At 38.2% G+C, this 23198-nt stretch overlaps 4 protein-coding genes and 3 non-coding genes across 14 annotated transcripts in view; 5 read left to right on the top strand and 2 right to left on the bottom strand.

Moving 5' to 3' along the window:
- Positions 1–394: 394 nt before the first annotated feature.
- Positions 395–6243, top strand: LOC143346128 (uncharacterized). 2 transcript variants are annotated; one of them, XM_076773914.1, is made up of 5 exons: positions 395–610; positions 1432–1726; positions 3746–4011; positions 4494–5092; positions 5599–6243. In XM_076773914.1, the coding sequence occupies exons 2-4, from the start codon at positions 1644–1646 to the stop codon at positions 5072–5074; spliced, it is 930 nt and encodes a 309-aa protein (XP_076630029.1). In that variant the 5' UTR covers positions 395–610; positions 1432–1643; the 3' UTR covers positions 5075–5092; positions 5599–6243. The 2 variants fall into 2 exon arrangements, with proteins under 2 accessions (XP_076630029.1, XP_076630028.1); XM_076773913.1 differs by having other exon boundaries at positions 400–610; positions 4494–6243.
- A 764-nt stretch (positions 6244–7007) lies between these two features.
- Positions 7008–8123, top strand: LOC143346137 (V-type proton ATPase subunit e 2). Of its 2 annotated transcripts, none has more exons than XM_076773938.1 (4): positions 7008–7299; positions 7458–7505; positions 7587–7674; positions 7747–8123. In XM_076773938.1, exons 1-4 carry the CDS (start codon positions 7202–7204, stop codon positions 7765–7767), a joined length of 255 nt encoding a protein of 84 aa, XP_076630053.1. In that variant the 5' UTR covers positions 7008–7201; the 3' UTR covers positions 7768–8123. The 2 variants fall into 2 exon arrangements, with proteins under 2 accessions (XP_076630053.1, XP_076630052.1); XM_076773937.1 differs by having other exon boundaries at positions 7010–7299; positions 7763–8123.
- A 215-nt stretch (positions 8124–8338) lies between these two features.
- The window catches only part of Sou (required for meiotic nuclear division 5 protein souji), a 35047-nt gene continuing 20187 nt past the window's right edge, over positions 8339–23198 (top strand). The window contains exons 1-8 of one of the 5 annotated variants that reach the window (XR_013080375.1): positions 8339–8616; positions 8994–9277; positions 9690–9827; positions 9903–10201; positions 10279–10381; positions 10459–10613; positions 10699–10898; positions 12636–12784. Coding sequence is in view for 3 of the 5 variants with exons in the window: in XM_076773909.1 (XP_076630024.1) it covers positions 8481–8616; positions 8994–9277; positions 9690–9827; positions 9903–10201; positions 10279–10381; positions 10459–10613; positions 10699–10780 (1197 nt within the window). In the remaining 2 variants the exon portion in view is untranslated. Of the gene's footprint in view, positions 8617–8682; positions 8910–8993; positions 9278–9689; positions 9828–9902; positions 10202–10278; positions 10382–10458; positions 10614–10698; positions 11496–12635; positions 12785–23198 lie in introns of those variants that run through there. The other 4 variants (XR_013080376.1, XM_076773909.1, XM_076773911.1 and 1 more) reach the window with 4 other exon arrangements.
- Positions 12406–23198, bottom strand: part of Vmat (Vesicular monoamine transporter) — a 28239-nt gene continuing 17446 nt past the window's right edge. For both annotated transcript variants that reach the window (XM_076773907.1, XM_076773908.1), the window contains exons 3-12: positions 20757–20990; positions 20392–20548; positions 20145–20287; positions 19285–19467; positions 19127–19228; positions 18603–18777; positions 17995–18046; positions 17660–17843; positions 16040–16173; positions 12406–15365 (exon numbers count right to left, since the gene is read on the bottom strand). In XM_076773907.1, the coding sequence (XP_076630022.1) occupies positions 15297–15365; positions 16040–16173; positions 17660–17843; positions 17995–18046; positions 18603–18777; positions 19127–19228; positions 19285–19467; positions 20145–20287; positions 20392–20548; positions 20757–20990 (1433 nt within the window). In that variant the 3' untranslated portion in view covers positions 12406–15296. The remainder of the gene's footprint in view (positions 15366–16039; positions 16174–17659; positions 17844–17994; positions 18047–18602; positions 18778–19126; positions 19229–19284; positions 19468–20144; positions 20288–20391; positions 20549–20756; positions 20991–23198) is intronic.
- Positions 17388–17458, top strand: Trnag-gcc (transfer RNA glycine (anticodon GCC)). Its single transcript has one exon. It is a non-coding gene; the product is annotated as a tRNA-Gly (tRNA).
- Positions 18323–18395, bottom strand: Trnak-uuu (transfer RNA lysine (anticodon UUU)). The gene has a single exon. It is a non-coding gene; the product is annotated as a tRNA-Lys (tRNA).
- On the top strand, positions 21544–21615 carry Trnaa-cgc (transfer RNA alanine (anticodon CGC)). Its single transcript has one exon. It is a non-coding gene; the product is annotated as a tRNA-Ala (tRNA).

The raw sequence follows: 23198 nt of genomic DNA, 5'->3' as shown, positions 1-23198 counted from the left end.
ACTATGAAGGGAGACATGTTACAATGTATTATTATATATTATAACTTGTATTTGTATGCATTTGGGAAATAGCCTAATGTTAATATAATTCTACCGAAGCCATGTCATTTTACTGGAATCCATTTCAGCATCTTCTGGAATATACTATAGTCTTGCGATAGAACTACCCCTCGGATTGGTTGGTTGTATACTTAGCTATCAGTCTCTACAATTTGTTCGTTACAGTGGTATAATAAATATATTCTGATATCGATCTATACGCATATAATAAAAATAAATTAAGATATTTCGCGGAAATAATTATCGTAGATTTTCTTGGCTCGGGACGTCGGCGTCGATATAGTGTTTTTCATATTTTCTCCAGATTCGTCTAGATTCTTTTCATTTTCCCGAGAACAGGAAATTCCCGTTGACGAATACATAGTTCTGATCTTTCCTTTGACGCGACACGACGTAATTATGTTACACGGGCTTGTGTCAATTATCGTGAATAGTGGGTAATCGTATAGTTTCGGAGTCGCAGTATTGTCGTTTCCCAAGGTCTTGTAAAAATATCGCAGTTATGGAGATACTAAGTTCACAGGAGGATTCACCGTACCGCAAAAATCGAGTGAGTAGATAGTGGATTAGCGTACGCATTATTTCGTTGAGGAAACTATTTTGTTTGTATCGGATACTAAAAGACAGGCGTTGCGATACGTAATATCGCAAGTGCCGTTGGTGCAGTGTTTGTACAGTGTTGCGGAGTTCTTTTTTTTCTAAATTGTTGCTTTTTTCGATACGAAACAACTTGATTTTCGACCGTAGAGCCGTAATCGAACGCTATTTTTCACTTTCCACATCCATTTTATTATTGTTTTCTTTAGCTGGCGTGCGATCAACTGTTTTGTTTCTGTATTACCATTCGTGTTTAATAATAGTACGCTGTGTGCATTGCCTGCATCGAAGCGAAGCGCATAAATAATTATCCTTTCGCGCATAAAGTTTTTGATGCTTATAATCTTGTTTTATCGTTTATACGTCTGATCTCTGATACATCGATCGGTACTGATGTATGACAATTTAATTAATAAAATTCGTCGTTGGTCTATCGCTTAAATAGAAAACTACCTTCTACTCGAAAGAGTATACAAAGAGATGTGAAAATGGTGAATAATGCCGAGCAGGTGTTTTTTAATGATACGTTGTACGGCAAACGTAAATGATCGCGATGTTTTGAATAATAATATTTATGTTCGTACGTAAAAAGAGGGGTTGAATGTTTTGGGAAACGAACGCAGAGACGTTTTATTATGAAACGCACGTGTATTTGTTCTCTTTTTACGATCGAGCATTTCGTTTGTGCCTGTATCGATAAACGTATAAATTTTTACGCGCGCTCGTATACAGACGCAAACACCCATGCATGTATCGTTTTTTATTTATGCGTAGGTCGGTAAAACAACAGGCAGGTTGATCTCTTAGAAGAGGATCCGTCGTACCGAAAGCTTTTTGGAAGACACCCTTTTTTTGTTTACGAATAATTTTTCAACAGTATTTTGAACTCATGCATCGAGTTACGATCTAACGAAAACAAGTAACTAAAGCAAAAGGTAAATAAATCGTCAAATCGCGGAAGAAAGCAACTTTCAGTGAATCACAAAATGGGCTCTACAAGGCAGCAAGATAGATCTCTTGGTAGTGGAATATCATTACCGCAATGGATGAAGGGAAAAGTCGATAATAGGTATGATTTTCTTAAAATCGTCTGTCGAGCTCTAGTGTTTGGTTGTTGAACATTAATCCCTTGTACCGTAACATTGCGTAACACTCATGACATGCTTTGGGAGCCAAACATTACGACTTGCCTGGAGACACGTATCGCAACAAGCAATGGATTTGAAACCATTTAAGATCATTTTATGTGCTTCTTGTACTTTGGGACTGATCCTAAACCTTGGCAAATCTTGTTGCGTAGAGGCCCTTTAAGAATCATGGAAAAGAAGCCAAGTTGCATTATATGTACCTTATTGTTTCGAAAGATATCGATTGATTGTGACCAAGGTCACATATTTGTCACAACAATTTTATGTCCATGTAGATAAAGTATACTGTGGTCATTCTAGCATTATGTGAAATTCTGTATTCAAAATACTCAAAATAAACTAAAATATCAACATTTTCTGGCAATCGACAGTATCTTTTTGACGTAACAGTACTTTCCCAGTTATTGCACGATCGTAGATGTGTGTTTTTTTTTACTGTGGATTGTGCACGTACAAAACAGTAGACTTTAGTAACGATACATTATCATTAGTATCGTTATCGATGAATAAATATCGGGAATTTGAACTAATCGCGACGGTACAAGGCAAGGTCGACCTTCCTAAATGCAGTCGACAGCATCTTAAGTTCATAAATAAGAAAATCGAGAGTTCCATCGATTTGTTCTCGAAACAATTTCACTCGTGCAAGATCGTCTCTCTTCTGGTACATTCTCGAGCGCGAGAGAATATTTACAGGCGGAATTTGGCCAACGTGACTAAACGGCTCATAGCACGAGCATTGCGGTCGCTATTCTTAGATCTTGGACTCATGACTGTTCACGGATTCGCCCTCGTGGTTTCGTTGCGGCGTACAGCGTTTGTCTTTGCTCTTTCTCTGCTGCTTTTACAGAGCATGTATATCCGCGGTCTATGCAACAAACTCCGATCGAGTAATGTTTTCTTTCCCGCTTGGTCGAGCGCGTGACGTACGCCGTAACGCACGCACCGAATAACCGAGTCCGTCGAAAATCCCACAAGTGATTCGAGATTAATTGATCGTGCAATATGTCGAATTAAATTATCCGGATAATGTCCTTGACGTTTGTGGGTTAAGTTGGATATGGAAATCACGTAAGGTAAATGTTTCAATTATCAGCATGTTTGTCTTTTGCGATCGTCACTTTGAACGATAGAACATTCTCGGTCTTATTGTTTGCCCTACATATGAGAAGATAGAAAATGTCGTGGGGTACAGTATCCTCTATATTTATTAAATTGGTTCCCACCGACGAAAAGCTTTAATAAATTAAAATATCATTCGATATACTGTCGATCGTGGTGAATTATTCGACCCACTTGCGACCACCGTATATGAAATTCAGAACTTAATTTCGGACGTTCTTAAGGAATAAGTTACCGATGTTGTAGTCAATGTTGTACCAATGTACGAGCGTATCGAAATAACGATAACGTAAAAATTGCATTTTCAAGCGTTTATGTGTAAAATTAAATCAAAATCGTGTATATCTTTCCGAAAAATGAATCAAAGTATTATATCACCAACATCTGACATCCGAATCATAATCGTTTAACACGTTGACTACCACGTTTCCCACAACATATGTGTTCGACATTTGTTCATAATTATAACCTGAAAAATAAAAGTATTCGATAATTCAACGATACATCTATTATTTTATAGCACTTCTAACGACAGTAGCGTTATTTACAATTAATACAGTTGGTCACCGGTGACCACTATGGCGGCCAACGTGTTAACATTATTTCTAAGTGTCTTTTCATATCTTTGTAATAAAACCTTAATTACACAACAATTTCGAATAACTGATACAAGGTAAACAAGTATTTATCATTAAGAATATATTAAGAGTAAATCGATATACGTTGGTTTTATTTATTATTTGTTGTTCGAATAAAGTTTTGCAAACTTTAAACATCGTGATCTGCGCAATTTCTATCATGCTTTTTCTTTTATGCAGATTCGACTTCGACGAAAGTACGTTCAGCCCTCCGTCTCACGACGACAACTTTTTCTACATACGGTATCCAAAGACACAGAGCACGTTGTCAAATCAGCAAGAGTTTCGGCCAATCGACAAAGTTTTCGGGGAACAAAGCATCGCTTCGTCGACGAATAATGTGAAGTCAGAGCAGCTTGCATCCGACGGGAAGAGAAGTCAGGAAATCGATTTTAGCAAGCATCCCTTGCCTTGTCAACCATTTGTACCGACTTCGACGAGCAAAGGTATCGATTACCGTCGGTTGTACGAGATTTTAGCGAAGTTAAGCAGATTATATTCGCTTCGAAGCGAACATAAAAATTTCGATGACAGATAAAACATTTGTAGGCGTTATTCGCAAATCAAATTTGCCCCTTCTAAAGAAAACGATAGAATGTTTGTATATCGTCGGTGCGGTGAAATAATAATTACAGAATTTTTTCGAACAACCCTGGCCGCTAGAGGACAGTTACGTCATTATTGAAATATGATCCATCCACGACAAAATTATTATTAGCACGTTATATAGACCTCTCAATATTGTACAACTTTTGTCAATGAAATTTCTTTACGCGTCTAAAAATAACTGATACAATTAAGGTTATCAAAGTTGTTGCCCCCACCGTGTGTACGAGGTATAATTGTATACGCCGACCAAACGAATGTTGGTTAATTTTGTTTTAATTACGTAATCGTGGTGGCTAAATGTTTCGTATCGTTTTTACAGAAATTAGGCAAATCTCGAAGACCTGGTCGATCGGGAGCGCGAAAGCAAAGTCCCAAGGGGTAGATGATGGATTTCACAGCGAACCAGCGCTTTGTGGAAAATCGATCGTTCACGTAGCTAATCAGATGATGTCCAACAAGTTCAATAAGACGTTTGCGGCCGAGGCGGCCGAGGAACCACCGAAGAAAGGCAGCAAGTCTTTGCCAGCTACTCCGTTGGCTTCGCCGATCGGAAGTCCGGACAGCTCGCCGAAAGCTCGTAGACGTTCGAATCGTTACTTCACGGGCCCTTTTCTACCCGATCGCGACAAATACCATGGCAGTTGGATCTTAGCGAGCATACTGGGACAGTCCAGAGAAATCGTAACCACGAAGATCGACGAGGAAGACGAGACTGGCATAGACGTGCTGGCACCGCCGCCCAGGTCGTTGAGTCGAAAGAAATCCATATCGTCGCAGAATCTTACTTACGTAGGTACCGACGAGAGGTCCACCGAAAAATCGACCGTCTACTCGAAGGTATTCCAAGCGAAACCATCGGAGTTAAGGGAAATGAATTTCTGGTCGCCGACATCCATGTGAACCACGTATTTATCTTCTGTACGTTTTAATTACCACGAGTCTCTTCTTAGAAGAGAAGCTCGAAAGGAACTCGTTCGCGACACCATCCACCGCATTTTTCACGAGATGAACGTTATTCAAATGAAAAAGAGAAAAAAGAAAACCAAAACTTTCTGTATTCTTCGGTTCTGTCCTTGGAGTGTTTGTGTTGCAACATGTCTTTCGAGCCCGCACGTTACCGTTTTAATTCGCAGCTATTGTAGTTGATATTTTAGCAACAGTATATTCGTTATCGCGCACATAGTCGTCGTTGTTCGGAGAAGTCTCCCGAGCAAGAGCCAATTTACGTAGACGCTTTCGACGTTCGTAACTATTGTACTATAGACAAGTAAAGACGAATGGTCTGCGCGCTGAGAAATTTTCTCAAACTTGCAGCAGCAACGTCTAATATTTTTTTTTTTTTATTTTTTTTTTTTTATTATTTTATTTAAATAAACGCGTCGATTACCGCTCGTAGCTAATTGTTTGATTTTATTTAATTTTAGATAAGATGAATGGAAGGGAAGAGTATATTATATAGTAAATGTACGTGTTGTTCGTCACATTTACACAGTATGCGTGGGGAATAGAGTGCGTAAAAGAATTGAAAAATGACCAAACGCGTGTAATGACGCGGCTCCGCGACCGATCGTCGTAGAGGAAATTTTGTTTAACGAGAGGCTCGTATACAAGTGAATTGCGTGGGTACCAAAGTCCGAGTGGGATACGTATGTATGTTTCCTGCAATGTTAAGATATAACATTTGCGAGCTAACTGTGAATCCAAAAATACAGGCGTCGGTGTACGCGAGCGTTAAGCGTTGAAATTTTTTGCATCGATGGTTGCTCGCGTCTCACAGCTTTTCTACTTTCAAGAAGAATTGATCGCGTTTTGCGATCTCAATGTTCTTTGATACAATTGCCACAGCTGGGACATAGAATTAAAGCCGAGTTTGTGAATAAATACGACACACGAAGTGTTGCTGGGTCGTCACGATAGTTCCGTACGCGATAGCAGGAACTAGCGAATCGATGAATAACTAATTCGTGTTGCCGCTAACGAAATTGCTCGGTACTATGATCGACGGAAACATACGATTCGCGTATTGTATGAAATTTTCTAAGGAGATAATAAATCAAGGAAGCCTTTCATTCCGTCAGAGTTTTCATTTTGTTAAATCCACCTGAGGCTCCTCTCCGAGCACCATGACTGGTCAACGTGTTGACACTGCCAACCGCAACAATTTTGCGAACTTTCTTTCGCAATGCGCCAGATCGTTTATTTGTTCACGTCAACGTTGTTACATATCTTGTGGTGCGAAGGGAAGGAGGATAGCATACGACGCTCGACGCACGAAAGCGTCTAACCGAGTGGTGGGGATAGCAGGCATATACTACCGCACGAGCTACGTGTACGTGAGCTCGACACTTCGCACAACTTCGGCAAATCGAGAAAGAAGGCGAGTGTGAGCTTATCCTTCTTGCTCTTGTAACAGCTGAAATACAATCTCACGATAATCGGCATACGATTCCAAGTCTCGACTGCCCCAGCATTTTTACTTTCCGACTTATGTAAGGTATAAGGAAAGTATCATAATGAAAGAAAAATTTCGAAAATTTTTTTTAGCGGAAATACACGTTTTAAGACCCCCTGATCATATTGTGACTATTAAAAAAAGAGACATTTATTTTTGTTTCTATGCTATTAACATGATTGCGTCTAAACGACTAAATGAATTTCAATAACGAAAAAAATTTCGAAAATTTTCGAAAAAATGCTGGGGCAGTCGAGACTTGGAATCGTATGTCGATTATCGCGAGGGCGTATTTCAGCTGTTACAAGAGCAAGAAGGAAAGGCTCACACTCGCGTTCTTTATCGGTTTCCCGAAGTAGTATATGCCCGCTATCCCCACCACTCACACACAGGTTCTCTGTTTAACTTCGATTATCGAAGAACCGCGTATCGTATCTCGTGACTCACTGGTTCGAGACTTATCGAAATTAGTCGCGATTCGTTCACGTGATTCGTGTTTGCATTGGTAAGGTTGACTTTTGGTGGGTTTGGCCTACTTGTAAGAATTTTGAAGAAATTGTTCAATTGAAAAGAAAATGGGAGCATCGTTGTTACCAGTATTATTTTTTACGGTACTCTGGGGAGTAGTAGGGATTGTTTTACCCATTTTTGTACCAAAGGGCGTAAATCGAGGGTAAGTTCGTTCCTTTTCAACCGACTTGTACGAAGATTCTGTTTTCCAAATGTTATTTGTGTTACACGAAAGAATTACCTTGAAATGTCATAAATTTTATTGGTTTGTTACTATTGTTATTGACCAGTATCGTTTCGAATATACGCCTTTCTTTCCAGAATTCTACAGGTTATTCTTATATTAACAGCTTTCACATGTTGGTTATTGTAAGTTGACTAAAACTTGAATAAAGTATTTCAATGGATTTGTAATTCGTACATCTTGCTATATACTGTTCTTTTTCACAGTTGGTTATGTTGCTACATGGCGCAAATGAATCCCCTTATTGGGCCAAAACTATCTAATGTCACGATGCTTATGATGGCTCGGGAATGGGTAAACGATGCTTTCACAATTGCAGTAGTTACTTGTTAGCTTTGTTGAAATAATTATCTTTCTTTTATACAGAATACATTTATTGTAGAGTAATTTGGACCTTGAATCGTAATAAAGAGGAAGAAAGGAACAATTGTTAAGGGGAAATAATGTTTGTCATAAATATACCAAGTTGTGTCTATATGATGCAATTATAAATAAAACTATATGGTAGCAATGAAAATCGAACATTTAGGTGCATACTTGCGTACATCAAACATTTTAGGAGAAAATGAACACCATTCGAATATTAACATTCCAATGATGTAAAATTTATTTTTATGACAATTATATGATTTAATTTCGCGCGAAACATTAATTTAATATCATACAAAAGAAGTATGTACACTATGTAACATATACAATAACAAGATTAATAATAAAAACAGTTCAAGTTTAGTTGAAATACAGCCGAATCTTATTTGTGTATTATACACAATTCTTTTTATGTCATTTTTTAATTTTCCTTGCTTTAGTTAGCAAGTTTTCAAACTTTTTGTACGTAAAAAAGGAAACTGTCGATGTTTTAAAGATCGATACAGAACCGAACCCATGTTCATACGTGTGTGTATGCGTGTGTGCACCATGCGCGCGCGCATATTACATTCCCTACATATATGCTGTATGCGCGTGAAGCATATGACTTTTCTATGGTGCGCGCACGAGATGCAAGTGTGTGCAGTTGCGGGGCCTATATCTTTTACATGTGACTTGTGCGTAAAGCAAAAGTGACAAGTAGTGACGCGATATCACTAAGAAAAACAATAATGGAGGCGTGTAATGCGGTTGAACGTGAAGTTGACAAGGTTTTATTGAAATTTGGTGCGATAAACGAGCATGCAGAGACGGTACTTCGCGATTTGATAAATCACATCGAGGCGTTGAAAAAGGAATTCGAAGAAGGTAAAATACAAATCTCTGAGCCACTATAATGTCACGTCTCGTTGACACTTTGTCAACGAGAATAAAATCTTGCTTGCTGATATAGATAGTATTTGCAATAAACGTCGAACGAACTGTAAAAGACAACGCTAACTTTCGTGTTGTAAATGCTGCAATGCACACAGTCGAGTTATTTTCATCTGTAAAGGATTTAAATCTTTCGTTTCCATCTTGCAATGGTTCGTGTAATTCTAACCTCATTCACTGCAGCTCTCGATAAAAATTTCTCTTCGTATTCGAAACGCGTCTAGATCGTAGGTATTTCTGAGTTAAGGAAAACGTAGATACTTAAAATTATGTCACGACAGTGTAATACTGTTGGGATTTTCTTTTATTAGCGCCGCTCGAGCATGAACTGACACCAGGTCAAGCTCAAGTGTTGAAAGAAACGATGACAAAGGTTCGTGAAACTGCCCAACGTTTGGCTACCGATCACCGTGAGTTGCACAGTACAGTGTCCAAGGTAGGAAAGGCAATCGATAGAAACTTTACTGCTGACTTTGCGAGTACCAGCAGAGAAGATGTTTTCTCTGGTCCAGAGAAATCACATTTGTTAAATCAAGTCATATGTCAACATTTCTATCGTCATGGCATGTTGGACATTGCAGCAGAGTTAGCTGCGGTAAGTATATACTATTTCAAATACATTTTAGTATACACAATGTTTTATAGCATCAGGGAATCACTTCAACAATAGATTCTGCATATGAAAACAATAAAAAGAATGTATATATCCATATAAACGTATGTTCTATTTGAGTTTGCCTTTGAACTGTAACAAGTTTTTTATTTAATTCTATTGCATCTGAATATAATCTTGCAAACATTTTATCATCGACTGTCTCAATTAACATTACAACATCACTGTCATTTCTAAATTAAAGAAATTTATAAATTCTTAGGTGGAATTAGTTTAACTACTTCCATCTGTTGAAAGAATTATTTCAACATAAAACTTGCTGTAATTTGTAAACAAGGCCAAATAGAACATATGTTCGATTGTATCAATTGTAACTGTCCAATTTCTATGGTAGGAAACTGGAATTAAAACGGATGACGAAACAAAAGAACCATTCACAGAATTGAATTACATACTCGATTGCTTGAAGCAGAGAGATTTAGAACCTGCGTTGGATTGGGCTAAAAAGCATAGAGAGGCGCTTCTAGCACAGGTATGCAAGGGTTTCTCTATATTATAGAAGTACGATCGTATGTTGTATTTCTCTAACGTTGACGCTTTGTTGTAGAATTCTTCTCTGGAATTTAAATTACATAGGTTACATTTTATAAGACTAGTTCAACAAGGTCCTACAAAACAAACTGAAGCAATAATGTACGCCCGACAAAATCTTACGCAATACGTCGGCCGTCATGGGAAAGAGGTGCAAGCTTTAATGGGCACGCTACTTTATTTGCCAAATGGAATACAATCCTCTCCTTATAGTCATTTGTTAGATCCTACTTTGTGGCTCGATATTCACGACGTGTTTACGAGGGAGGCGTGCACGTTGTTGGGTTTAAGCGTGGACAGTCCTCTTTCTGTGTGGTACGTTCTTCTCGTTTTGATAAATCGGAAAACGTGTGAACCGGTCGAGAAAAAAAACTTGCGATATTCTGTTGTAGCATTAACGCAGGATGCACTGCGTTACCCACGCTTTTAAATATTAAGCAAGTCATGCAACAAAGGCAAGTAACGGGCGTTTGGAATGGAAAGGACGAGTTGCCGGTAAGCAATTACTGCAAAACGGACGATCGAAAAGATAATCGCGCACTACTCGTATCACTTTATTTTGTTGCATACAGATTGAAATTGACTTGGGCAAACAGAGTCGATATCATTCTGTTTTCGCGTGTCCGATACTGAGACAACAGAGCACAGAGAATAATCCGCCGATGAAACTGGTTTGCGGTCACGTTATCTCGAGAGACGCGCTGAACAAACTCACCAGTGCAAACAAGTACGTCATTTAGTAAAAAGGACGATAGTGAATTAAAATCGAAAATCGCTTTCCGAAAAAAAGAGGAAAATAAGCGAAAAAAAAGACACCGATTCTTTTTCAGATTGAAATGCCCGTACTGCCCGGTGGAACAGAACCCAGAGGATGCTAGACTTATATATTTCTAGACTACTGTGATACGACGGTTACGACAGAGATGTTTTTTAGATCTCTACGGAAACATCACGCTTAAACCAATTTAACTACATACTTACGTCGGAGCATCGTATTCTGTGAATTTTTATGGTAACCATATACTTTATTTTTTCTTATTAGACTGATTCCCGACCGTATCGTTGACGCGTTTAAATTGTATGTCGACATGCTCATCCGTCGAGAGGCAGGTTAATTTTGACATCGATAGCGACGGCAGTTTATCATTTCACTCCAATTAGTAATGTTCAGTGTCTTTTCGTGATCAAACAATTCAGCGTAATTACATAAGAATTGAAATATGTTAATTCAGTTGTGATTGAGAATGAAATATATATATATACCTATATATATATATTTATATTCACGTATGTGCGAGTATGATGATATAATTAAAATCACGTACTAAGTAACGCGTTTTTGTATATACTAATGTTAAATATTGTTAATTACCATTAAAGATGTTCGTAAGGAGAACCATTGACGGTGATACATGACTCATGCAATTTGTATTGGTGTACATACATCATGTATCGATATGGAATCGCATTTTGCATTTTTCCGTTCATAACGTAGCATCTACTTTTCATCCGACCGAGGAGATTCGCGTAACAGTTACCGATGCGTGTCCATTAACGAAATATTTTTCTACCCTGAATATTTAGAGAATAAATAAACGAACTATTATGTATTTATCGTATCAGTGTGTCGTAAATGTATGTAATATAGTACACACGAATGAGAGGGAAAGAAAACAAAAAAAATCAACGAACGATCGCAGTACACGAAAGATATCCTCCTGCTTGAGAGTAGACACAGACACGATCGTGTAGTTTCCATCACGTTGAACACGTACGTTTATTGAATAGTACACACATAAACATGTCATACTTCTAAGTAACAAGTAACGTCGAGTAACGATTAATTCGTTAGAACAAAGTCGATCGAAGTAGTAAGGGTAAATCTTCAGATGCGAATCTAAATCGATATTTCGAGCACCGTTCGAACGTCGATATCGATACCGGAAATAAAATCCACGATTATTCAGACTCGACACGCTCGTTCGAGGTACCCTTTCCCAAGAGTGATTTACCTTCGCAGACGTGTACTTTTTTTTTATCCGCGTCTACGCGGTTTTACATACAACACATATACATGTACGCACACCATACAATCGCAATTGCTTATCAACTTTAATAAGGAATACCTTTATTTTTTTTTTTTTTTTCTCCAAATTTTGCTGTTTCTCAACAACTACACAGGCATTAAGTGTCGGACCCATACACCAGCTGGTTAAATATTTACGTAACAACCATAGGATACAAGAAAATATTGCGTTCGTAACGTAGTTGCAGATAAAATTATGCGTACGTATAATTAGAATTGGTAGGGTTAACGTTCGTTTGTTCGTTCTTTGGCGCCAACTGAATTTTAGTCCTTTTCCCCTCGTCCATCGATCTCGTGTTCAGAATCGATCAATCGAGAACGCGCGGTTTATCGACGTGAACGTTATTAATAACGAGAAAACGATCGTTCGCCTTCGTCATCGTTGCTTATTGTCTGTTCACAATAGCAGCCATCGACGAGTTATTTGCTAAGATTTTGTTTCAATTGTCATTTTTTACGCGATATAAATATACATCGAAAAGCATTGCGTTCGCTGGAGTATACTGGTTCACGATCGAAGCTCGATATCAATATGGCCGCTGAATTCGCGCGCGAAAGTATTAGAAAGCATATCGAGTCGACATTGTCGACGTACGAGTGAAGTACATTGATTTCGTGAATTAACCTGGATGAATGCTATTGTTTGATCGTGCATGTTTGTAGGTGTGTGTGCTCTGACAAGATTCCTAACAACGGAATTGTTTTTGTGGTGATCAACGGTGAACCGTCGTTTCGACGTCGGATTCGCAACTCCTTTTTCCAAGAACAGCAATTTGAATAGCAGCGGATCAACCGCGGTGCCTTGTATCGTGGTAAGTGTTTTACATTAGGTCTGCAAATTAATTTTCGGTCTTCGGTAATAATAACGTATATTTATGAATAGTCGAATTAGATTTTTAGTATTCGAAATAACCTTCATTAGGAATACATCACAATCCTCCCTATAAAGACAAGATGGCGATTTTGCGCCAACATAGTCGATAATGCAAATAATAGTCCTAAAAGGTAAAGTTCTAGAAGCAAGCCGTGTAATAGAGAACTCAATCTAAGGAAAAATTGTTTTATAGGTTATTTAATGTGGAGGCCGAGAATTAATTTGTAGACTTCATATATTATATCGTACGCACGCGAAAAGTTAATCGAAAGACCGGATCGACCAGTTACGTAGATCCTTCGATTAGCAAAATTGAAGAAAAAAAAGATAGGAAATAGCGAAAATATTCCGCGAACAGAACGAAAAAGAGCAGGCGAAGGCTTCATCGGTTAACGATAAAGTTGACTCGAAAATGTGGGGGTGTAGCTACATTCCGCTATAATTGCTCCTTAAATACACAATTATGTACGTCCTCTATATTTACAGAAATCTGAACGATCCTTAGCGCGTATACATCTTACGGTACATTATAATGGGGATAGCAATAAATACTACGACGATGCAACGATGGCGAATCGTCGTTTCTTGGTGCGATTCTTTACCCCCTATTAACATGACGACGCTGGTTTCTCTCGAACGTCCGGTTCTGAAAGTCGCTCGTGATTTTCGTATTCCCCTCCACGCACACGATGCTACGCGATTCCTTAAATATACACGGACGCGGCGAGCGTTCGTTACGAATTCGCAAATCGAATTGACTCGCGTTATTTACCGGGAGTAGGTGTGTCATGTGACGCCACCTTGTGGATTTCACCGAATTCGCAACGGAAAGCTGTACGCGTAATATTCCCCGAGCTCGATCTCCAGCTAATTGGTTCCAATTTTCTGGCTATTCTAACCTATGATATTATATCAGTTAATATACCACAGATTCAAATTTTCTACGACGCTACTCAAATATAATTTCGTTTTATATCCCGTAATTCGTAAATATTCCACGGTTCGCATGCATTTACTATATCTGCGCAAACGGCTCGAAAGAGTATGTATATTAGCACCTTTATCGAAACATTACGGAAGATGTCGCCTCCTGCCTTATAATATTCACGTACATTTGCAGTAGCTTAGGACCCGAATGAACATACGTACAGACAACTCGGTCCTTGGTTCATCGATCGAATAACAAATACGGTACAGTCACCTTATCCTTTTAAGGTTATAGAATTCTTTATACGCAATTGTTTCTACTCTACGTATCGAAAGACACACGTACACGATTTTTGGCTACCATGCTTACTGAACTATTACTGAAACGTGAATACATTTATATCGTTTTTACGAACACTCTTAACTTGTTCGAGATCCAACGCGAACAAACAAAAATTATAGGTTAACCGTCTCCTGGCTAGAGTTTCCCGCCGCGAATTCACACAAAGTTTATCGTATGATTTGCTAATTCCACGAACGCATCGACGCTATCCTATTTACCGTTTATTTCGTATCGAGAGTAAGACGAAAAGCTTTTATTTTATACATAGAGAGAGAGACATAATGTCCAGAGAGTATCGGAGTCAGGGTTTTTTTTTTTTATTACTATTCGTTAACGGTAAATTCGCAAGTTGTTCTTCGACCGTCGCGACTTTACGTAACATTTTCATATATTTTTCTTTTTATCGATTGTCAATTCGATTTTGCTCTTTAAATATTCGGAGAACGCTTCATGATGCCTGATCGCTACTTTCGCTCGTGGTTTCCCTGCAGCCATTCAGGGAATCCAAATCAGGCGGTTCTTCGCAACAACGATCATAATTTCGAGAATATTTTCGTCACGAACGGTCGAATATTTCACACGGCTTACGGTTCGCAAGCGTACACGAACTACAACGAATGGATACCGACCGAGCACGGTGTTATAAGCTGCGTATACCAATTACACCTTTACCGATCAATCGATGCAAACATATGCACTTACTCGATAACATTTTGTCGACGCGTACGACTGTTGAACGCACACACTTATTCTTTCGATCTACCTCTACACGTACATATGTACAATTTCCATTAGCTAAAGAAAATTTGATTATAGTTCGGCGTTACGCTTGAACGTCTTAATCGTTGATGAATTTTACTTATTTCGCATTATGTTTGCTAATGCGTAATTCGACCGTCGAGGATAAAGAAAAAGTCACGTGATCGTTTCATCTCTTCGTGCCGACATCGAGTGTTCGTCGTGCGTTCGATATCTCGCGATATAATAATATTAACGAATACAGAGATTTATCGCCTTACGGTTCCGCCAATAACAACGAAAACAAGTACGGATAACCTATAAACAACGTGTCGTGACGCAGGGTACGAAGGAGATTGCTAATTATGTTTAACTCGTTGTTCCATCGTGTTGAGATTGCCAAGTAGGGAAAACTGATGATCGGGAAGCGGTTCGGTTTCCTTTACTGTTCCTCTTCCTCGTTCTGGTACGTAACGTAGCGCACAGACGATTTCTCGCCGATTATCAACGACTGAAACGCAATCAATGGTAATCATGCGCGTTAATGTCACCGACGTTTCGCGCTTTGATCGAACCACAGACGAGGTATACGAGTAGACCATTTTTATGGGGCCCTAGAGCCCCATTACCATTTTCGTGTCACTCGCAACATTACCAACAGGTTACACAAATGAACACAAGAGGAAGTAAGGAATTTTTTTCTCGAAAATGGTTAGGATTTCGAGGGTATGTCTATTGACCAAAAATTATTGTAATTGACCCCTGCAATCGAAAATAATTTTTCCAGAGTGATTTGAAACTTTTCAATTTCGCCGAAAAAGGCACCTAACCCCAATTTTTCTTGAAAATATATTTCTGATTTTTAATAATTTCGTTTGACGCCCTACAGAAAAGTTGTCTAATACTTTTTCGTAGGTACTCATGAGCTCTACTCAAGAAAAAAGTTTTATTGAAATATATTCAATATTGCAGGTGTTATGGTCGTTTGAAAATTGCGTTTTTTAATCCGTTCCATAGTCAACTCACAATACACACTATAGCTCAACTCACAATACACATAAGAGCCCGCTAAAATCACCTCCGAATTTTCAGATCGGTATGGCAGTCAGATTGAGCCACGAAAGTCCATAAGGTGAAAGGTCTACTCGTATACGTCGTCTGTGATCGAACGATTAAATGAATTACCTTCTTTTCTTCCTTCGTGGGCGGTGCCCTCAAGAAGTACATCAGCGGAGCGTAAATAAAGTTCAGAATAGCGATTCCAAATAACATCCATTCGAAGCCAATAGTGTTGACCAATGTACCGCTCAATGCAGGACCTGAAGAATCGATAGATTTTATCGAACCGTTAATACGGTTGGTAAACAGTTCGAGAAATAGAGTAAGACTCAATTACTCTCATCCGAACGATCAACTACGACTTAATTGCATTTACTATTTATTTGTTAAAAGCATGTGTTTTTTTATCTGTTACTTTTCTGTTGTTGATAAAACATTGCATAGATATACAGGGTGTTCGGTCACTCCTGGGAAAAATTTGAATGATGGATTCTAGAGGCTAAAATAAGACGAAAATTAAGAACACCAATTTCTTGATGGAGGCTTCGTTAAAAAGTTATTAACAAGTAAATTCAAAAATTTCAAATCGTTCTGGAAAAATTATTTTCGGTTGCGGGGGTCAATTACAATCATTTTTGGTGAATAGACATACCCCCGAAATCATACCCACTTTCGAGAAAAAAATTCGAGTAGATATTGAAATTTTTAGACGAAATTAAAAAATATCAAATCATACTGAAAAAATTATATTTAGTTACAGGGGACAATTACAAGCATTTTTGGTCATTAGACGTACCCTCAAAATCCTACACAGTTTCGAGAAAAAACATTGAATAGCTGCCTGAATTTTTAGACGAAAAAGAAAAATTTCAAATTGTTCTGGAAAAATTATTTTTGGTTGCGGGGGTCAATTACAATAATTTTTGGTGAACAGACATACCTCCGAATTCTTTCGCATTTTCGAGAAAAAAATTCAGAACCGTCGGAACTTTAAACGTTAATAACTTTTTAACGAAGCCTCCATCAACAAATTGGTATTCTTGATTTTCGTCTTATTTTGACCTCTAGAATCTCTCATTAAAATTTTCCCCAAGGCTGAACACCCTGTACAATTTGGTGTTAGGTCTGGTTTAAGTTTGGCTTAGGTTTTTCATTTATAGGTTAGATTTTTTCATGTATAATATTCTAGGGTTTATTTGGTATTGAAAATAAAATACAGCGACAGTAATTGGGTCTTTTACCCTAGTTGTGTATTCGTTAAACATGAGAATAAAATGGGGGTAAATATATTGTGTCCCTTTGCGTTTAGATCAAGGATAAATGCATTTAAATGACTTTCTGATTTAATAACGAAGACGAATAACGCTATATTTTTATTCATTTTTAAGCGAACGAATGATAATATTATTTAAAATTTGAGTGGAACGATATCCAAGCAAGGCGAGCTCAAGTCTGTTGAATGTACTTTCAAGAAGCATCGGTGGTTCAGTGGTAGAATGCTCGCCTGCCACGCGGGCGGCCCGGGTTCGATTCCCGGCCGATGCAACTTCTTTTTTTTCCTTTTCCTTTATGAAATTTTTTCAATCTTTTCGTGTCTATAAATTCCTTTACGATAGACACCGGTTTTATACAATTCTTGGTGATCTTTTAGCGTGTAAAATATAATTGTTTTCAGAAGAGAGGGCAACGACCGATTAGATAAATAAATGAAATTAGTAAATGGGGTAAATATTGTTGGATACGTACCAATAGCGAAACCTAAACAGAACGCAACGTCGCCGATAGCGTAGACGCTTCCGTAAACGGCGCTGTGCCTTATGTCCACCAAGTACCCTAATTCGGGCATCATGGAACTGTCCACCATGCCTATAGCGAATCCCAAACCTGCATTAGGCACTATCAAGTGATCGATACTCCTGGCTAGCGGTATCTGTGGACACAGAATGGTCGTGCTGTACGAAGGTAGAAAGAACGGGAGCAGAGATGGGCAGAATTTTATTCGAATAGAGTTGTTTATATTTTATTCGTTGTTCGAAGTTCTGTATCTAAACGAGACGAACATTACGTTCGCGAATACTTACGCACATCAAACAAATGCCAATGACGACGAGCCCGATCAGGGAAGCTAACCATCTACAACATAAAAATAATATTAAATAAATCGAGAATCGTGGCTTGAATATTTCTATTTGTTACTTTATAATTTGATCAATTGTCGAGGATATCCCCCAAAAAACTAGCGTTAGAGTCAACGCGTTAAAAATAAATGTCACGTGTATAAATTTTAATTTCGATCGTAACTTTCACTTTTTTGTAATATAAAAAATGTCTATACTTTTATATATAAATATAAATATATGTAAAAATAATGTGGTCGGAGAGAAACGTATTAAAAGGAAAAAAAATTAACGCCCGAACAGGGACTCGAACCCTGGACCCTCAGATTAAAAGTCTGATGCTCTACCGACTGAGCTATCCAGGCGATGAAAGTGACGTTCGTAATGGCTCGTTAGCTATTGCAGCAGTACAATGAGCAATCTTATTAATTCATCTAGACAAAATCGAAACATCAAAGTTTTTGAAACGATAGAAATTAGCGAAAATTTTCGTTGTGAATGATAAAAAAAAAAATATGAAATCTTTTTTTTTTAGACGAGACATTATCAAAATCATTCGATTATTTACTGACCTGCCCATTCTGTGCCCAAGGGGCCCAAAAAGATTGGTACCGATCAAATAACTGATGCTCGCTGGCAAAAACGTGGCGCCCTGTTTCCATCTGCTTGCGCCCATCGTGTCCATCATCCAAATCGGAAGACTAGGCTCCAGCATAGCGATACCCATGTTAGCGAACGTAATAGCGCCTGAGAGACGAATTTTCATTAGTTTTTCAAGACAATAATTATTTTACTACCCCTAAGCAAATCGACTCCAAGCATTTTTGATCCGCATTATTTCTTTCTTCGCTGTGAAATATTCCGTTGCATAATTGTAATTTTTATTCTCATTTAACGTGCAACAGATTAACAATCGTTTATCTCTTATTCGTTGTTCGAAGTTTCTGGCGGAGTTGGGCGTTATATTTGTGACTGACGGATACAAATTTTAGGGTCACATAGTCATAAACAAAGTTACGATTTTAACGAGAGAATCTAAAATTTCTATTTGTCATTTAGATAGGGATTTTGCTTATTTCTGACGCTGGGTACGCACCAGCGGCCAGCACGATGTAAGGATCGGTGACCAGTGACTTTAAAGATGGCGGATCCGCATCGGTGTAAATGACGGATGGTTGGAGCACCAGAAGTTGTAGAACTAAAACATTTTCTCTTTGTTAGAGAAAGATTTGTAGGGTGTTAATGGTTACTTACTTCCGTCGCCAAGAGCCAATGCCGACAGTATCAGGAATGGAGCCGATTTTCCGACGAATTCGTACATAACCCCGCCAAATGGTGGCCCAATCAGAACCCCGAGGGCCAAACCACCCAGCGCGATGCCCATCGCGTTTCCCCGTTCTTTATCGTCTTGATATCTCTCGGCCAACATACCCATACCTGCAAGTAATAATCATAATGATAATACGTCTCCATTACTATATTCAGTTTTTCAGTTTGCACCTATTCAGTTTCAATAGTACGTTATTTTAATTACATCGTAGTTGAATGGACCAAAAAAACAGTTCTTCCCTTACTGCTAACATCTCCAGCGAGAGAATAATGGAAAACAACTACTATACCTGCGCAGGAGGTGGTTCTGCATAGGTATAGTAGTTGAGTTTCATTGTTTTCACGCTGGTGGTGCTAGTAGTAGGCAACCACTCTCTGGCCCATCGTAGATCCACATTTATCGCTATGCACACGAGTAAATATCAATTTTTACTAATGGATGAGGCTTTACTATATCTATATTAATAATTAAGAAGACACTTTTAATTAGATTGTAGTTGAATAGACCGAAAAACAGTTCTTCCCCTACTGCTAGCATCTCCAGCGAGAGAATAATGGAACACAACTACTATATCTGCGCAGGTATAGTAGTTGAGTTTCATTGTTTTCCTGCTGGTGGCGCTAGTAGTAGGTAGCCACTCTCTGGCCCATCGTAGATCCACATTTATCGCTATGCACACGAGTAAATATCAATTTTTACTAATGGATGAGGCTTTGCTATATCTATATTAATAATTAAGAAGATTTTAGTGTCTATAAATGGAACCGGACGAAATTAAAGTTACCTGATACGCTCGAGCATGATGAGCCAATGCCTTGCAGGGCCCTCGCCAGGAAAAGAATCCCATAGCTTCGTCCGAACGCGAATATCAGCGTGGAGAGGAACATAATGATGAATCCGGTGAACATGGGGATGCTGTAGCCGATTCTAAAAGAATAAACGCGACAATCGATCGAATAACAACGGTAATAAATATTCTCATTAAGAACGTACTTCACAGGGTCTTTCTTCAGCTATAATAGAATGCTTACTTGTGGGTTAGAGGGCCAACGATGGGGTTGGCCAAGAGCTGTACGAAAGCCTTCGAAGCGAACATTATGCCAACTGCCACTGTCTCCTCCAACAACTCACGATGTCTCTGCTCCTTTTCTTTTATCTCCGCCAAACTACCATTGTCACCCGAGTTCTCTGAATTGTAGAAACAAACGCGAAGAAGCTTCGCTGGTAAAGGATTTCGAAACTGCTTTCTTTGGGGGTGGTTAATAAAAAAATCGTCGAGACTTTGAAAATATTTACACATACGTGTATCGTCGATCGTTTACGAAGAGCGTTTGTAGTGGGTTAGTCAGTCTTCTTTGGTTTGTAGAATAATTTGATAATGCAATCGGTCTCTTACCGGAAAGATCGATAGTAGACAGGGTGCTTGGGTATAGAAATTCCAGCTGAGCATCGTTCGATCTGTTCGGGGCACAAGGACATTTCGGTGTGGTGGTTAGGCTACCGGTCGTAGGTTTGATCGTGGTGGTCAGCTGAGCAGTGGTCGTTCTTCCAGAGCCACTAGATTCGAGATGCTGACTCAGGGTCGAGTTAGGATGCTTGATGTCATATAGAAATTCCGGTATAATGGGCACTGCAACGAAAACGATTTAAACGAATCTCTTTTTTTTTTCTTTCCTTTTCTTCTCAGTATTGTTAACACATTACCGACGGGAAACGAGTATTCTCGTTTTCCGACAAACGTGTGTTTATCTAGTAATTCCTCCGACAGTACAATAAAAATATTCTATTATCCACGTATAACTTCTGAAAATTTTAATAAACTATATTAATTACAAAAACTCTTATCACATTTTTAGTATGCACATGCTGAAGGAATTCTACGTTATTAAAATCATCCTATAGTAAAGTTATAATAAAAATGCTCCGTCGTTAATGTGTCAAGTTATTTCTATATTTTTTATTAGTGCACTTAATTATCATGATTATTGTTTCTATTAATTTACTGTTTTTTTTCTTCTTTACAGTATTAATTGTAATATTCGTTATTTTAAATTTATTATTGCACGAGTTTAAATAAGCACAGTTTAAATATGCAAATACGCTTTAATTGTTAATCGATCGATAGGAAACGTGTTGCTCGGTGATAGATGAAGTAGCCACTTTGCAAACTCTGATTTCACCGTGGGGGTGTAACTCAGTGGTAGAGTGTCTGCTTCGCATGCTGAAAGTCCTGGGTTCAAATCCCAGCACCTCCAAACGAAATCAATTTTTTGTTCTCTGCTTTTTTTTCTCGATTTTCTTTCTCTGTCCATTAGCACGACGCGGAGCTATTATTTTTAGAAAAACGTAAATGTTTTTTGCAGATGTCGCTGGCATGTATATTTCGAGCGTAGAGGCGCCTCGATACTTGCACGAGATCAGGGAAATTAAAGTTCGACGAAAGTGAATGCAACGTGTTCGCGTTATAGTTTATTTATTACAGATGGATAAATGTTTATTGTACACCAGGATAAGAAATGTGAAAACGTAAAGTTTAGGAGCAGATATACTCAAAAATTATACAAATAGTTACAAGTATAAATTCTTTTTTACTCTGTACACATAACTTATAAAAATGTTTAATTGGAAGTGTTTATTTGGACTTTGAAATTAATATGTATACAGGGTGTTTGGCCAACCCTGGGAAAAATTTTAATGGGGGATTTTAGAGGCCAAAATAAAACGAAAATCAAGAATAGCAATTTGTTGATGGAGGCTTCGTTAAAAAGTTATTAACGTTTAAAGTTCCGCCCTTACTGAATTTTTTTCTCGAAAATGCGCAAGATTTCGGGGGTATGTCTATTCACCAAAAATGATTGTATTTGACCCCCCCCAGCTAAAAATAATTTTTTTAGAATGATTTGAAAAATTCTTTTTTCGTCGAAAAATTTCATACCTTTTCGAATTTTTTTCTCGAAAGTGGATAGGATTTCGAGGGTATGTCTATTCACCAAAAATGATTGTATTTGACTCCCCCAGCTAAAAATAATTTTTTTAGAATGATTTGAAAAATTCTTTTTTCGTCGAAAAATTTCACACCTTTTCGAATTTTTTTCTCGAAAGTGGATAGGATTTCGAGGGTATGTCTATTCACCAAAAATGATTGTATTTGACCCCCCCAGCTAAAAATAATTTTTTTAGAATGATTTGAAAAATTCTTTTTTCGCTGAAAAATTTAGGCACCTTCTCGAATTTTTTTCTAGAAAGTGGGTAGGATTTCGAGGGTATGTCTAATGACCAAAAATGTTTGTAATTGACCCCCGTAACCGAAAATAATTTTTCCAGAACGATTTGAAATATTTAAATTTAATTGTTAATAACTTTTTAACGAAGCGTCCATCAACAAATTGGTATTCTTAATTTTCGTCTTATTTTGACCTCTAGAATCCCCCATTAAAATGTTTGAATTTCAAATAAGTGTTCTTTTTTAAATGTCGAGATTGGTTCAATAAAATAAACAGTCTTCATGGGTGAAAATGTGGTTAAAGTAAAATCGAAAACTGTTGTTTAATAAAAGATGACGGTTACGAAATCGTAGAGGGACGGGTTCGAAGGAAAATGGACGTCGCGTGTAAATGGGAAACGAAGATCCCGGATCGTTTGAACCGTCGAAAGCGCATCTCATGATTCGTTAGCGCGCATAAGGAATAGCTGTTTCGTATACGCTCCATAAATGTATGACCACTTATCTGGATTGCCGTAACGCGTTGGACGTCCCCTCGCGTATATTGTGTTCCCGACGTTTCCAGTGGGGCCGACTGTAACGCGTGCCTCGTGAATTAAACATCTCGCCGCAACG

This window comes from Colletes latitarsis, chromosome 10 (assembly GCF_051014445.1).
Source record: "Colletes latitarsis isolate SP2378_abdomen chromosome 10, iyColLati1, whole genome shotgun sequence".
NCBI classification, from domain to species: Eukaryota; Metazoa; Arthropoda; class Insecta; order Hymenoptera; family Colletidae; genus Colletes; species Colletes latitarsis.
Note: the sequence above shows the minus strand (reverse complement) of the source record. Positions and strands in the feature narration are given on the sequence as shown.

Bases quoted from the DNA above. Each gene is read 5' to 3' on its own strand.
- LOC143346128 (XM_076773914.1), top strand. From the start codon at position 1,644: ATGGGCTCTACAAGGCAGCAAGATAGATCTCTTGGTAGTGGAATATCA. The intron at 1,727-3,745 runs GTATGATTTTCT...TCTTTTATGCAG, and splicing joins AAGGGAAAAGTCGATAATAG to ATTCGACTTCGACGAAAGTA. The intron at 4,012-4,493 runs GTATCGATTACC...TCGTTTTTACAG, and splicing joins ACCGACTTCGACGAGCAAAG to AAATTAGGCAAATCTCGAAG.
- LOC143346137 (XM_076773937.1), top strand. From the start codon at position 7,202: ATGGGAGCATCGTTGTTACCAGTATTATTTTTTACGGTACTCTGGGGA. The intron at 7,300-7,457 runs GTAAGTTCGTTC...CTTTCTTTCCAG, and splicing joins CCAAAGGGCGTAAATCGAGG to AATTCTACAGGTTATTCTTA. The intron at 7,506-7,586 runs GTAAGTTGACTA...TCTTTTTCACAG, and splicing joins GCTTTCACATGTTGGTTATT to TTGGTTATGTTGCTACATGG.